Below are 17,007 nucleotides of genomic sequence, written 5' to 3' on the forward strand. Positions count from 1 at the left end.
TAATCCATGTTTATAATGGACTACAAGAGGGCTACTTGTATAAGATCTAAAGCCATCAATTTGATGGCTTGATTTGGTTTTAATTCTATCTTTCTGTTTTTTTGCCAAAAAAAAAAAAAAAAAAAAAAAAAAAGGGGAAATAAATATATTATAAGAAAGCGAGGTACTAAAAAACTAAGGCTAATCAGAGGGTTTTGCAACAACAAAAAAAAAAAATTTGTTTATTTTGGATTTCGTAAGCCTATTAGAGCATTCTCAACCATGACACATTTCTTCAGATTAACACATCAGCGCCACATCACTATTTCCTTCCTATCACTAACCCATCACATATCACTCCGATTCATCACACCCTTCCTCAACCACTGTAAATTAATTAATTAAATTATAGTACAAAGCAAAAAAGCAAAATGTATAATAAATAAAGCAAATTCGTTCGTGATAGTTTTTGCTTGAATTCCACGAATTGATTGGCGATGGAAGATTGACAACCCGTTGGCAATATACTCCTAGTGGTGCCAATATTAAGCAAGTGATATTAGCAGAGGATTCACACACTGTTGGAAGTCCTCTTAGAAATCAAAATATAAATTAAGTGACATTTCTTTTACTTAGAAGCATTAACATTCAAAACCCACTAATCAGGTTTGATTTAAATGAACGTTCGAAAGAGTATTGTGGAGATCCATTAAATGTTGACATTATATTATTCATAGTGTTTTCGTGAATGAGTTGATTTTGATCATGATTGTTTGTTGTTACAATACGATAAATAACGCATAACCGAGCAAGCACATCTAATTGATCAAGATACGTTGTTAATGTTCATGAAGTTTGAACTTAGATCTCTTGTGAGTTGTGAAGGATATCAAACTTTTTAGTTGAAAAAGCTTTTCGTTTGAATGAATGAAAGCCTTTTCAGTTCAAGTTAGAACACCTAGCAAATTTGGAGTCAACAAAATTAACGAGAACAAGATAACACAAAACAAACAACACATGTACCCAAGTGATGTTTAATACCAGCAAACTTGCAACATGAAAGAGTCCAACCTAAAATCAACAACATGAAGGATACGTTTTCGATTCTGAAGAGAATTGCATAGATCAATCGTCTACAGGGAAGGGATTAAAGCCACCTTGCAACAGTGCTCTTAACGGTCCAAAAGTTGGTTCGGGCAAGTTATTCAGGTCGTACCAATTCCAACCCTCACACTTATCCGGTTCAACGTTTTGAGGAGTTTGATGTGGATTTGATAAAATCGCACGCATGTAGATAATAACGACATGTGCTGTATCGGAAAGAACATTGTTGGTGGTTCTTAACATCTCTATGTTCTTGATTTCTAGTCCTGTTTCCTCCATCACTTCTCTTGCTGCACATTCCTCAAAGCTTTCACCTACGAACCAATTTCAACAATTTATTCACAGACCTTTTATTAAATAAAAAATGGCAAACACACACAACCAATTACAAATAGTCCACCATGACACTCGAACTCACGACCTTAAAAATTTAAAATCTACTAGAACAATACTGAACCTTTCATACTTCAACAATGCAAATTAATTACTACGTACGTAGTATTTACACAGGATGTCAAAAACTATTCGATCACGTGATTGTAAAAGTGCCCCGACTAGTCTGGATTTTGAAGTAGTCCAACTTGTCCCCAAATAGTCTTTAACTTGACCAATTTATTTGGTCAAAGGCAAAATTTCAATATAGTTGCTTAAAGTAGAATTTATTACTCGTAGTGTAAAGTCAAATTAATTCGGTAAACATCAGTCAAAATAGTAAAAATCAAAATTGGTTAACATTTACACCAAGCTAGGTGGAGTTTTCATTAAAGGGTATGGTAGGTAGGTAGAGAGAAAATGAGTTTGATTCCGTACAGGGGTCATGGGTGATTGGTTGATAGAGTGTGCTTTTTTTTTTTTTTTTTTTTTTTTTTTTTTTTTTTCTTTCTGTTGTAGGATTAAAGATCACAAATCCAGATCAACAAAGCAAACTATGCGTCACTTTAGATGGTATTAGGTTTACGAATAAACTAAAAAAATCCAATTTTTACCTTAATTTCAATAATTTAAGAGACCCACAAAATAAGCTATACTAAATTGAAAGAAATTACCACACACCTCCTTGGAATATTTAGTGATCTTTAAGTGCCTACAACCTTTTAAGTTGTGAGATCCAAATAAATTTCAAGAAAGATTATTGTATAATTGTATATTGCATATGAAAAATGGAAAATAGAAGAACACATGAATAACAACTGAGTGGCAAGGAATACATTAATGGAGAGCTTACCGAACTCAAGGTGACCGCCGGGAAGGGCATATGTGTGGGCCCCAATGTTGGAAGACCGGCGACGCCCAAACAGTATCTTATTATCCTTCAATAAAAAGACGGCAACTCCGATCTCCGGCGCCGGCGGCATCGTTATGTTCTCTATATATTGTGATGGATTCAACTAGGTTGATTCTGAAAGTAAGATAGAAGCATATTTAAATGGGAAAGTGAAGGTTTTCTTTCTTTTTTTCTCTCTAAAAGTCATAATTTAAATGTGGGCAAATTAGCAAAAAATTTACATAAAAACCAAAATTTCTCACAAAAAGATTGATAACCGGCATTCCTGACCGTCTGTCAATTCCATAATATCAAACATACCTGACTCATTTAGTCGTTGTTGCTATGAGGTAGGTAGGGTTCCAACCTCTAACCTCCTCTTATTTATGTCAAATTGCACCCACCTATTACCAACTAAGTTACCCACCATTAGCTCTAAAAAGGTAAAATGATTTAAATTTGGTGGAGAAAAAGGATTACAATTTGAAAAAAGAAATCATTAAAGGTAATATTCGTTCACATGTGCATTCACATAAGCACCACATCATTAAATCTGATGAGGTGGCGCCACGCCATCAACTACTTAAATGACGTGTCGCCGTGAAAAAAAATTCGCCGGAAAAAGTCGTCGAAAAATATTTTGGTCGGAAAGTTTGATGACGTTGTGCCACCTCATCAGATTCACTTTGATTGGATTGACATGCAAAATCACATGTGATTGAGTTTTACAATCACATGTAATTTGCATACAGAATCACATGTGATTTGCTGCGTGTCAAATCCAATTACATGTGATTGAAAAAAAAAAGAATTTCTCGAAAAAAATTATTTTGAAATTTTTTTTTCAATCAAATGTGATTATCGCACCACATGTTACACTCTGATTAGTCATTTGAATCTCAACTTAAAAGTTGAATTCATTTGAATATTTCTCTACACTACTAATATATATTCTATGATAATGTATAATCACAATAAAAACTTTTAAGTAGTCAAAATGTGCGTGCAATGGGTTTCATTATTAATACCATATTGAAATTGAAGTGCGCGCGATGCATTTCATTAATAATACATTGTATTACAAATTTAGTCCAATCATTTCTATTGACTTAGTGATTTATCAAATTACGTGAAGAATTCTTACCAAAAAGTTTCGTTAATTTTTGCTACTGACGAGTGTCGAATCTATAAATTTCTATAAAATTCTATAATGATAATGTTATCATTAGACAAAGCCTCCATTATTTTTTTAATCCTTGTCTTTTTAAAAATATTGCTGATGTCACTCATTATTAACATTTAGTGTTTATAATTAAAAAAAATAATAATTCCAACATGAAACGTCACGTAGCATGATGTATCTACACAACTCATTAAATTAAATCAAAAACAAAATAACAATGCCTAAATAATAGGTAAGTTTTAATTTACAATTTAAAAAATTAAATTAAAATCAATTTAAATACAATAATCATGTTAGATTAAATACGCTTATAAACGTTCCAATTTAGTCACAAAGTGTTGGATGTGTGAAAAATATCAAAACAATAAGAAAAAGAAGAAGAAAAAAAGGCTGTTTTGGATTTTGCCGTGGAGGTGCGGCGCGGCCTATATAAGGGCGACGCGGCCCAAGCCTGACGGGAAGGAAACTTCCAGATTTGCAGTTTCTTGTTCCCTAAGTTGTTTACTTCCTATATAAACACCCTAATGTAACATGTAAATGCGTGCACGAATTATTAATGAAATTTTCTCTGGTTTGCGCCCGTGGAGTAAACCCTTCTCTGTGTTTAGAGTTGAGATATAACCACGTTAAATTCTTGCGTCGTTTAGTTTATGCTTTAGTTTTAATTTTTTGTCGTTCGTGGGTTTAGTGATTGTGATCAATCACTTGTCTTGTTTGGGTCCTAAATCCTTACAAGTGGTATCAGATCTCATGGTTTCGAGTGGGAGCGATGGCGAGTTGAAAGCATGAACAAACGATAGATCTAGGGTTTGTGCAACATGGATCGAGATCTAGAGACTTAGTTGATCACGAAGAACTCGCGGGTATGGTCTATGTACTCGTGATATAATCTATTATAATTGTCTATGATTACTAATAGATTATTATGGTGGCTCGCAGTGGTAACGAAGTTGGTGGTCGGATCGATAAGTTATGTTGCGGGAGAGGTTTGCAAAATTCGGATGTTCATAAACTGCTGCAGAAGAAAATTCATAGCGGGTTCGTTAACCGTTGGATCGCCATGATATTTTAATTGTGGGTTGTCGACTCATAGATCTAATTTTGGTCAAAATTTCGTAGAGATCGGACCGTTCAATTGAGAGATATGATTTTCCGAAGTTTCAGCATCTCAGGTTGTGGTTTTATTGCGCAGCAGTAGTAGGAAAATCATTGTCGGTTCATCTATTGGATTGACCTGAAAATTGGACTGTAGGTGGTCGACAAGTAGATCTAGAGGCTGTAAAAATTTGAAAGTGATCGGACCGTTAGATTTGGAGTTATGTGTTTTCGAAGTTGACAGCCGTCATGAAAACTCTTGGGGTTTTGTGATTGCGCAGCAGAAGTAGAAAATTCATTGTTAGTTCGTATACCGTTGGATCAATCTGAAATTTTTACTGGTATTGCAAAACAGTCGGATCTACTGGTGATTTAAATTTGGTGATGATCGGACCGTTAGATCTTCAGATATAATTTTTTGAATTTGGGCAGTTTCAGGGTTGAACTTTTCGGGTTTTGATGACGCGAGTGCGAGATAGTTTAGTCTCGGAAAATTCGGGCGATACGAGCTGGATATTTTGGGATGTTAGCTTGTTACAGAAGCTCACGGGGGTGATCTCTCAGGTTTGGGGTTTGGATAATGAGGGGATTACATCCGGGTTATTATCGACAGTGGGAGTTATCGGGGAAGTTTTTATGCTTGCGGTTTTGAAACGGGACGACCAAAGGTTTTGATTGGATATTCCATAGTGTGTGGAATATGCAGGCGGGTTAGAGCTTCTCTCACTAAGAAGATTGGTTGACGAAGGGTGTCGGATAGAACGCGTTCGACCAGTGCTCAGGGTTTTGGGTGATGTTTGGTTCAACAAACGAGATTATTCCTTCGGGGTTACCAATTAGGAGTTCTTAGGTGACTGATGGAGTGGATAATCTTGTAAGTCCTGGAATTTGAAGCTTTCAAGATATTGTTGAGAGTATCGGGAACTCGGAGTGAGTTTGGGAACTGACGGAAGTATCGGGTAAGTAGGAGTTGGATGACTAGTGGGAGTTGTAGAGATGGTTGTTCGATATGTTTCTCTGATTTTCACAGTGTTAGTGCGTCGATTTCGACTAGATACTCGGGTACTTGTTTTACCCTCCAATGGAAAAGAAATTTGCAACTGATCAGGTGGTACGAAACATATTCTTCTCGGGTAGCAGCGGTTTATTTTCTTACTCGTACAGTGGAAGCATGCTTGATATTGAGAAGATGGGTTCATGAAATTCATAGCTATGAGGATCAGTGTACCAGCGTGAAAGCGAAAAGTTGAAAGTGTGTGACTGCGTTCTCACTGGAGCCTTGATGAATAGTCTACAAGGGCGTTTGTCAGATTTTCTGATTACTGGGAAGGAAAATCAGTGATAAACATAAATTCTGTATGAAAGTGATCATTGACATGTCGGTGACAGGGTTGGCGTGTCTAGAGTGATGAGTTGAGGCGGTTTTGTCTCCTATTTAAAATCCTGTGATTGAAGTCTCGCACACTTCAATGGTGGCACAGAAATCGAGAGATGACCCAAGCTAGCAACGAAGATCAGATTATTACTCAGATATTTGAGTGTCGAAAGTATTCCTTCCCATGGCGTGGAAGTGCGGCGTGTCCCGGGTGTTTATTCGGCGGTGTTCAAATGGAGTTCCATAATCGGGTGATCTAGAGTTATTGTGGATGTCTAACACAATTGAAAGGTGAAGTTGATTACGTTTTGGCAAGTGTAGTTGAAGTACTCTTTATCGAAATTTGCTAACTTGTTGGTTAGAATGTGCGTGTTCCAAGAAGCTTCTTGGCGGTATAGATGAGTAGGTTCAATGAAGTCTATACAGGTAATCTGGTATGGGTTTTTTAGATCATCCTTCAAGTGGGAGATTGTTGGATGTGTGAAGAATATCAAAACAACATGGAAAAGAAGAAGAAAAACAGGTTATTTTGGATTTTTTCGTGGAGGCGCGGCGCGGCCGATTTAGGCGCGACGCGGTCCAAGCCTGACGGGAAGGAAACTTCCAGATTTGCAGTTTCTTGTTCCCTAAGTTGTTTACTTCCTATATAAACACACTAATGTAACATGTAAATGCGTGCACGAATTATTAATGAAATTTTCTCTGGTTTGCACCCGTAGAGTAAATGATAATGCTAAAAACGAACATATATTTCATAGCATTATCCCTCAAGAAAGACAAGCTTTTAGTTGCAATTGTTCTATTTACAAGTGATATTCGTTTAAATAATAAAAGGTGAAAACAAAAGACAGATTCGACGATTTGAAGACGCAAACGACCAAAAAGCTAAAAAGTACAAAGTACAATCAAAGTGGTTCAAATTATTGATGAGAAACGTCTCAAAATTACAAAAGTACGAGCCGCAAAACGCAAAGTACAAGATATTAAATAGTACGAAAGGACGTTCGAAAATCCGGAATCGGGACCAGAGTCAACTCTCAACGCTCGACGCAACGGACTAAAAATTACAAGTCAACTATGCACATGAATATAATATAATATATAATTAATTCTTAAAAATTATATATATATTATATTATATATTAAAACCGTCGGCAAGAAGAAAACAAGCAAATGTGAGCTGTCCCAGGGGGCCATGCGATCGCATGGCCTGGCAGTTATAAACCCATGCGATCGCATGGTGAACAGTATCAGCTGACATCCTATAAATTTCGCGTGTTTTGATCGAATGATATACATCTTTTTCTATCCTCTCTATCTCTCTGATATATATATATATATATATATATATATATATATATATATATATATATATATATATATATATATATATATATATAATATTTTAATTTTAATTTAAGATTAATAATAATAAGGGTATGTTGGCGAATGTTGTAAGTGTGTAAGTCGAAATTCTGTCCGTGTAAAGCTACGCTATTATTAATCATTGTAAGTTATGTTCAACCTTTTTAAATTAATGTCTCGTAGCTAAGTTATTATTATGCTTATTTAAGCCGAAATAATCGTGATGTTGGGCTAAAATATTAAAGACGGGGTAATTGAGCTTTGTACCATAATTGGGGTTTGGACAAAAGAACGACACTTGTGGAAATTAGACTATGGACTATTAATGGGCTTTATATTTGTTTAATTGAATGATATTTCGTTAATTTAATATAAAGATTTACAATTGGACGTACCTATAAATAACCACATACACTCGATCGGACACGATGGGCGAGATATTTATAAGTACTAATAATCGTTCATTTAACCGGACATGGGAATGGATTAATAGTCAATGGAATTATTAAAACAGGGGTGAATTACATACAAGGAAAATTGGTGTAATTATAGTTTAAGTCCCCAATTAGTTGGAATATTTGACTTCGGATATAAGGATAATTTGACGAGGACACTCGCACTTTATATTTATGACTGATGGACTGTTATGGACAAAAATCAGATGGACATATTGAATAATCCAGGACAAAAGACAATTAACCCATGGTACTAAACTAAAAACAACACGTCAAACATCATAATTATGGAAGTTTAAATAAGCATAATTCCTTTATTTCATATTTCATCGCATTTTTATTTACTGTCATTTTATTTAATTGCACTTTTAATTATTGTACTTTTTAATTATCGCAATTTTATTTATTGTCATTTTATTTATCGCACTTTAATTATTGTCATTTACTTTACGCTTTAAATTAAGTTATATTTATTTTTAATATTTTACATTAGGTTTTAACTGCGACTAAAGTTTTAAAATCGACAAACCGGTCATTAAACGGTAAAAACCCCCTTTTATAATAATAATAATACTACTTATATTTATATATATATTTATACAAATATTGTTTTTAAAAATATAGCATTAAACTTGGCTAGTTCCCTGTGGACGAACCGGACTTACTAAAAACTACACTACTGTATGATTAGGTACACTGCCTATAAGTGTTGTAGCAAGGTTTAGGTATATCCACTCTTTAAATAAATAAATAAATTGTGTAAAATTGTATCGTATTTAATAGTATTCCGCAATAAAAATATAACTATTTCGTATACAACCCTACGCACATCAAGTATTTTTGGCGCCGCTGCCTGGGAAAAACAATGCCGAAAGCAAAACGCTATTAAAAAAAAGTTTTTTATTAAGTTTTAATTTCTTTTTGTAAAAATACGTTTTAAATATTAAAATTAAAAAAATATAAAAAGAAAAACAAAATATATATATTTTTAAGAGTTGTTCAAAATATATAAATTATAAAATATTTCTATTTCTATTTTAGTTTGTAAAAATATAAGTTTTTATTTATTTTATATAAATAATATATATAATTATAAAACAGAAAAAAGTAAAAAGTGTACGAGCCCGATACTGTAGCAGTCCAATTTGTGATATGAATATTTGGGCCATGCGACCGCATGAACCGGTAGGCTAAAAATCATGCGACCGCAAGACCTATCCTGACACGTCTGATCTGAACCTGGTACATCAATAATTACGGAGTATTAATTATTATTATTATTAAAACCCTAAAAAGGGTTAGTTATTAAATTAATTAATTTTAGTTTTAATTAATTTGTAATATTTAGTTTAAATTAGTTTTATTAGTTTTAAAAATTAATATTTTATAAAATAAATAATATAAAAATTGTATATTTTTATAAAATTTGTATATTTTTTTTACAACTTTAAGTTTATATCTTTTTATTCGTAATATTTGTATTTTTATCGCTCGTAATTAGTTTTAATATAGTTTTTGCCATAGTTAGTTTTATTTCTAGATTCTTAGGCTTTGCCGTAAAATCCCTTAAGTGCTTTTTCTTTAGATTAAAATTTAGACGCCTTAGAATTTTACGACGTCACGTATCGCTTTAATATTTAATAAATATTAGTACTTTTTAAGTTATTGCCATTTTGGATATAGAATTCCTTTTAAGCTTTGATACCTTTATACGCAACTTTTGATTCTTAGTTTTTAGACTTTTAAGTTTCGACGCGCTACGTTCTTTTTATTATTTTTCGACCTTTTATTTTTCGACGTTTTTCGACGCATTCTTTTTCCTTCTCATTTCTCGACACTCTAGTTTTTAGGACATATAATTTTCTATTTCTTCTCTTAAATTTCAAAACGAAAAATTGTTTTAAGTGGTTAAATTGATAGACATCCTAAATTTTCTAATTCGTAGTAATAGTTGGATTTGTTTGTGGCGAGTTGTGGGCTTCCGATTTAAAGGGTCCTAGCTACCTGCTGCATCTATTGGCTATTCGAAACGTGGGCAAAATCAGAAAAGTCTATTAATTTGATAACTTATATAATTTTTTATCTTTTATAACTAATAGGATATTCAGTGAATGCACCGAGCAAAACGTTCACCACCTTTTATACGTTCACCACCTGTAACTCGATCAAGACATCTAGCCAATATTGTCGTCGTTGATTTTTCTTTAGAATCGTCATCCAGTTGACCAAGTACTCCAATTCAAATTTTCGATAATCCATTTTTTGAACCCGACCTCACAATTGAGAATCCGGAGGATATTCAGGGACAATTCAGAGATCCTAAACCATTAATCTTTCCTCCGGAACCACCAATCATTCAAACAGAGATTGTCGAGGAACAAACCATTAAATCAGAATCCTCTAGTGATTCAGATTCAACAAATTCAATCATGGAAAATCTGGAACCTCTAAGTATGGAAGACCGAATGAGAGCTAAACGCACTGGCCAAGGTCACACAATTACTCAACCAGACATTAATGCGCCAGATTATGAAATTAAAGGACAAATCCTACACATGGTAACTAATCAATGCCAATTTAGTGATGCGCCGAAGGAAGATCTAAATGAACATCTTCGTACCTTTAATAGAATCTGTACTCTATTTAAAATCCAAGAAGTTGAGGATGAACAGATTTATCTCATGTTATTTCCCTGGACTTTAAAGGGAGAAGCCAAAGATTGGTTAGAATCGTTACCTGAAGGGGCGATTGATACATGGGATGTTTTAGTTAAAAATTTTCTTAAACAATTCTTTCCGGCATCTAAAGCCGTGAGACTCCAAGGAGAAATTGTTACGTTCACACAGAAGCCAAATGAAACTCTATATGAGGTGTGGACAAGATTTGGAAAGTTATTGAGAGGATGTCCGCAACATGGTTTAGACACTTATCAAATAGTACAAATATTCTACCAAGGATGCGACATCACTACAAGAAAAGACATCGATATAGCAGCTGGTGGTTCCATTATGAAGAAAACCGCAACTGAAGCTTACAAAATTATTGATAACACTGCTTCCCACTCACATGAGTAGCATCAAGAAAAAGATATCATTAAATCATCTAAAGCGGCTAGAGCCGATTCTAGCCATGACTTTGATTCCATTTCCGCAAAGGTAGATGCTTTCGAGAGACGAATGGAAAAGATGACTAAAGATATTCACTCAATACGAATTAGTTGTGAGCAGTGTGGAGGACCACATTTGACAAAAGATTGTCTCAGTATTGAACAAACAATGGAACAAATAGAGAATGTTTCATACATGAACCAAAGGCCTGGAAATAATTATCAGAATAATTATCAACCGCCAAGACCAAACTACAATCAAAACCAGAATTATAACTGAAATGTTCCATACAACAACCAACAAGGTCCTAGCAATCAACAAGTATCCAACAATACTTACAATCAGCAAAGACCTATTTTTCAAAATAAACCACCACAAACCGATGATAAAAAGCAAAATTTAGAAGATATGATGTCGAAGCTAGTTGAATCTCAAACTCAATTTTTCACATCTCAGAAACAAACCAATGAACAAAATGCTCAAGCATTTAGAAATCAACAAGCTTCTATTCAAAATCTGGAACAAGAAGTAAGCAACCTAGCAAGGTTGATAGGTGAAAGAAAACCGGGAAGTCTACCTAGCGATACAAATGCTAACCCCCGGAATAAAACAGTTAAAGCAATTACCACAAGAAGTGGTATTATACTTAAACCACCTGAAATACCTGTAATTTCTGATGACGCTAATCCTACTACACAAGAACCACAACCTGAGCAAGATAAGGAAACAGAACCGGTAGTTGAAAAGATTAATGAAGATAACACAGTTAAGGCTAAACCTTATGTTAAACCATACCAACCACCACTTCCTTACCCGAGTAAAATGAGAAAAGAGAGACTTGAAGCCGAGCAATCCAAATTCTTGGATATGTTTAAACAAATAAATGTAAATCTTCCTTTCATTGATGTGATTTCAGGAATGCCTAGATATGCTAAATTTCTGAAAGATCTAATCGCAAATAAAAAGAAAATGGAAGAACTCTCGGCTATTACAATGAATACTAATTGTTCTGCAGTGCTGTTGAATAAGATACCAGAAAAATTATCAGATCCAGGAAGTTTCACGATTCCATGTTTTCTGAGTAGTCTTAGTTCAATAGAAGCATTGATAGACTTAGGTTCTAATATAAATTTAATGCCATATTCACTATACGCTAAACTAGACCTTGGAGAATTGAAACCAACACGAATAAGCATACAACTAGCAGATAGATCAGTAAAATATCCTAGAGGGATAATGGAAAACATGCTAGTTAAAGTTGGTACTTTAGTATTTCCAGTAGATTTTGTTATTCTGGATATGGAAGAAGATTCTCGAGTTCCTCTCATATTGGGAAGACCATTCTTAAACACAGCTAAAACAATAATAGACGTGTTCGGTAAGAAACTGACCCTAAGTATAGAGGACGAGAGTGTTACCTTTTCTGTTGATAGAGCCATACAACAACCGCAATCTGTAGATGATACATGTTATTATATTCAAACTATAGATTCACATGCAGAATTGTTAGAAGAATTTCCAGAATTACAAGGAACGGGAGAATGTTCTTTAGGAGAAGGAACAGAACTAATTGATGAAGCTGAAATGTTAGCCACACTCATGGCTAATGAATACGAACCAACAACAGAAGAACTTCAAATGCTAAAAGAAGAAGACAGATATCGATACAAATCATCGATAGAAGAACCACCGACATTAGAGTTAAAGCCACTTCCAAACCATTTGGAATATGCTTATTTACATGGTGAATCTGAATTACCTGTAGTAATATCGTCTTCTCTTACTGAAAATGAAAAATCTCAACTCATTTCTGTGATAAAAGCTCATAAACCAGCTATTGCATGGAAGATTCATGACATTAAAGGAATAAGTCCTTCGTATTGCACACATAAAATCTTTATGGAATAAGGTCATAAAACATATGTGCAACGCCAATGAAGACTAAATCCTAATATGCAAGATGTTGTTAAGAAAGAAATTATTAAACTGCTCGATGCAAGTTTAATTTATCCAATCTCTGATAGTCCATGGGTAAGCCCAGTTCAATGCGTACCTAAGAAGGGTGGCATGACTGTCATCACAAATGAAAAAAATGAGCTTATTCCTACTTGGACTGTAACAGGATGGCGTGTTTGTATTGATTATAGAAAATTAAATGACGCCACCAGAAAAGATCACTTTCCCTTACCTTTCATTGATAAAATGTTAGAAAGATTAGCCGGAAATATTTACTATTGTTTTCTTGACGGTTTTTTCGGATACTTTCAAATTCCAATAGCACCCGAGGACCAAGAGAAAACCACGTTCACGTGCCCTTATGGTACTTTTGCTTACAAATGCATGCCATTTGAACTTTGCAACGCCCCTGCAACCTTTCAAAGGTGCGTGATGGTGATTTTTCACGACATGATAGAAGAATGCATGGAAGTATTCATGGATGACTTTTCAGTCTTCGGTGATACTTTTGAAACATGTCTAGTTAATGTTGAACGAATTCTTATTAGATGCGAACAATAAAATCTAGTACTTAATTGGGAGAAATGCCATTTCATGGTTAAAGAAGGCATTGTTCTTGGTCATAAAATTTCAAAGGAAGGAATTGAAGTGGATAGAGCTAAAGTAGATGTAATTGCTAAACTTCCACATCCCACCAATATTAGAGGAGTTACGAGTTTTCTATGGCATGCCGGTTTTTACCGACGTTTCATAAAAGATTTTTCTAAAATTGCCACTCCTATGAATAAACTCCTTGAAAAGGATGCTCCATTCATCTTTTCAGATGAATGTATCAAATCTTTTAATATTCTTAAAGAAAAACTCACTAATGCACCGATCATGATAACTCCAAATTGGAATCTACCGTTTGAACTTATGTGCGATGCAAGTGATTTTGCAATGGGAGCCATTTTAGGACAAAGGATTGAAAAACGATTTCAACCTATTTATTATGCTAGTAAGACATTACAAGGAGCACAAACAAATTACACAACTACTGAAAAAGAACTCCTTGCTATTGTCTTTGCTTTTGACAAATTTCGTTCATATCTCGTTCTAGCTAAAACGGTGGTCTATACCGATCATTCTGCTCTTAGATACCTATTTTCAAAACAAGATGCCAAACCACGATTAATCCATTGGATCTTACTCTTACAAGAGTTCGATATTAAAATACGAGACAAAAAGGGAGCAGAAAATCTCGCCGCTGATCATCTTTCTCGTCTTGAAAATCCTGAATTAGAAGTTCTAAATGAATCGGCCATACAAGATAACTTTCCTAATGAATATCTATTGAAGATAGATTGAAACATCCGAAACTAATCATCCGGACGATGTCCATATTGATTACAAACGAATTACAACAGTTGATAACATAGCGAGGTACTTGACCTCTATATGAAACATTTCACAAACATTGCATTTATTCTTAAAAAGGCAATCTATCTTTACATCAAGATTTGACATATTCGCCTAACATTTCATAATACCCAAATGACTTAATCTGTCATTTACTTAATAATAGTCTCTAATGAACTTCAATAACTTGAATGCAACGTCCTTGAATCATGGCTTAAATGGTCCCAAATAATATCCTTAATATGAGCTAATGCACAGCGGAAGACTTAATTCATACCTGAGAATAACATGCTTTAAAATGTCAACATAAAGTTGGTGAGATATATAGGTTTAATGCCGGCAGCGATATAAATATAGACCACAAGATTTCATATGTAAACATTTTAATAAAAATATTCTAAGTGGTTGAGCACTTGGTAACCATACTTAACATTTAATCACGTCGCATATTCCCTTTATTATGAAATCTTACTACACTGTACCAGGTGTAGTCACGAAACGAAGTACTGTGCAACCGTTGAATACTGGTCGTCCAGTCCGGTTGGGGTTGTCAGGCCCGATAGATCTATCAACAGGATTTGCGTTTACAATACCGCTGTAAATATTAGTTACCAAGCTACAGGGAAGTATGCCAGTGGTACAACTCAACGTAGAATATATTTTTCAGTTACTTGTGTCCATAACGTAAAACATAAAATACATGTATTCTCATCCCGAAATATTTAGAGTTTAAAAGTGGGACTATATACTCACCTAATGTATTTTGTAGTAAAAATACATATAACACCATTGGTAACTTATAAGGTTGGCCTTCGATTCACGAACCTAATTAATTATATAATTATATATTGATTAATATCTAATTAACAAATAAAGTTAATTTACAGTGTACCAGAATCCTAATGCTCGAGACTAATACACAAACGTTAATAAAATTTCATTTGTCTTAAAATGATTTCCAAAATTTTGTACATAATTAAATATAGCTAAATATCATCGTTTTATATTTTAAATATTTGTACAATATTTATTAAAGTAAATAATAATATATTTTCTTTATAATACCTTATAAAATTATAACAAAATTGATATAAAAATAATTTTCATTTTTAGATAATATTTTTAAATAATAGTTTTAACTTTAATAATATTAGCAATGATGAAAATAATAATTTTATAGTTTTAATGATAATGATTAAAATAATAACTAAATGATAATATTTTAATAGTTTTAATTTAAATAATATATTTTTTTTAATTATAACAAAAATGATAACTTTATAGTTTTGATAAAAATATTAGTTATTTTTAATTAATAATAATAATAATAATCATAATAATTATAATAATAACATTTTGATAATAATAATGATAATAATAATTATAATAGTAATAATGATTTTAATGACATCGTAAAAATAACCATTTTTATTAATTAATACAAAAGTTCAATTGACTATAACTTCAAATCCGTCCGTCGAATTCATTCGACATCTAAATGAAAAGTTTATAGTTTTTCGCCACCTTTCCAAAAACATATATATCATATAGCTTATCTTAACCGCAGGAGTAACTAATTCAGATTCTATCCTAACACATATTTTGTCAAAAATAAATATGATAGCATGTATGATCCTAATTTCTCGAGCACTAGTCAGGGACACACTAAAAGTAAATAAAAGTTAAGTTTAGAGTGCTCACGTATCCATATAGAGTTTCAATGTTGTGGAAAGGTACATAGACGCAACGGAGATGATAAACACTAGTTTTGTCTCACAAACAAAACCCCCGAACATTACCCATAACCTCCATAGATATAACCTATAATTTCCTTAGCTCTATCCCGCTCTCAAAACGTGTTTGGAAATAGCTCGCGCGTACCTCTTATCGTAATATTTTATGTATAATACTAGTAATATTACTCCTAATAATACAATTAATAATAATAATAATGTAAATATATATATCTATGCACTGAGAGATGGATAGGTGAATTTATGAATGAAAAAAAAAATTAGAACGCTCGGCCTTTTATAAAGAAAATCCTATCACCGACACTCCGTAATAGTGAAGATTGTGAATTGAATTAGTCCTAAATTTGCGGAGCTTTTTGAACCCATTCATACGCAAAAAGACATGTAATCTTAACACTTATATTATATTTTATATATAATATATTTTATTTATATAATTAATTATATATTATATTATATTTACGTTCATGGTAAAAATGTAATTTTTACTAAAATGACTCATACGTTGTCACTTGACTCATGTATCACTTTCGGTTTTTCGGGCGCACTTTCGTACGTTTAGAAAACTGGCCTTTTACGTTACGCGACGTGTACCTTTATTAATAATTTAACTTACTTATCAATAAATTACTTTATGAAAAATGTGACTTATATAATTGAGTGTTGTGGTCATTTCCTTCTATAAATCTAAGTCTCGTTGTTGGTCAAAATATTTTATTTTAAATTAAACGTTTTGTGACATGTACCTTTATCAATAACTAGACTTAAATTAATTAAACTAACCCACTCAAAGTGTAACTTAATCTTTTGAGCATAGTGGTCATTTACTTTTATAAATTACACTCTCATTAATTAACCAAGTATATTTAATTTCAAAACATTCTATATTTAGTTAAATATTATATTTAGTCATTTCGTAAAATACATAAATATATATTTAATGAACACGTTTTATTTAAATATTTATTTTTA

The 17,007-nt window shown here is 33.0% G+C and overlaps 1 protein-coding gene across 1 annotated transcript; it reads right to left on the bottom strand.

Moving 5' to 3' along the window:
- Nucleotides 1–976: 976 nt before the first annotated feature.
- LOC139896942 (nudix hydrolase 1-like) lies at nt 977–2,766 on the bottom strand. The gene is made up of 3 exons (XM_071879571.1): nt 2,669–2,766; nt 2,309–2,482; nt 977–1,397 (listed from the first exon to the last, which is right to left on the bottom strand). Exons 2-3 carry the CDS (start codon nt 2,436–2,438, stop codon nt 1,105–1,107), a joined length of 423 nt encoding a protein of 140 aa, XP_071735672.1. The 5' UTR covers nt 2,439–2,482; nt 2,669–2,766; the 3' UTR covers nt 977–1,104.
- Nucleotides 2,767–17,007: the final 14,241 nt, after the last annotated feature.

This window comes from Rutidosis leptorrhynchoides, chromosome 3 (assembly GCF_046630445.1).
Source record: "Rutidosis leptorrhynchoides isolate AG116_Rl617_1_P2 chromosome 3, CSIRO_AGI_Rlap_v1, whole genome shotgun sequence".
NCBI classification, from domain to species: Eukaryota; Viridiplantae; Streptophyta; class Magnoliopsida; order Asterales; family Asteraceae; genus Rutidosis; species Rutidosis leptorrhynchoides.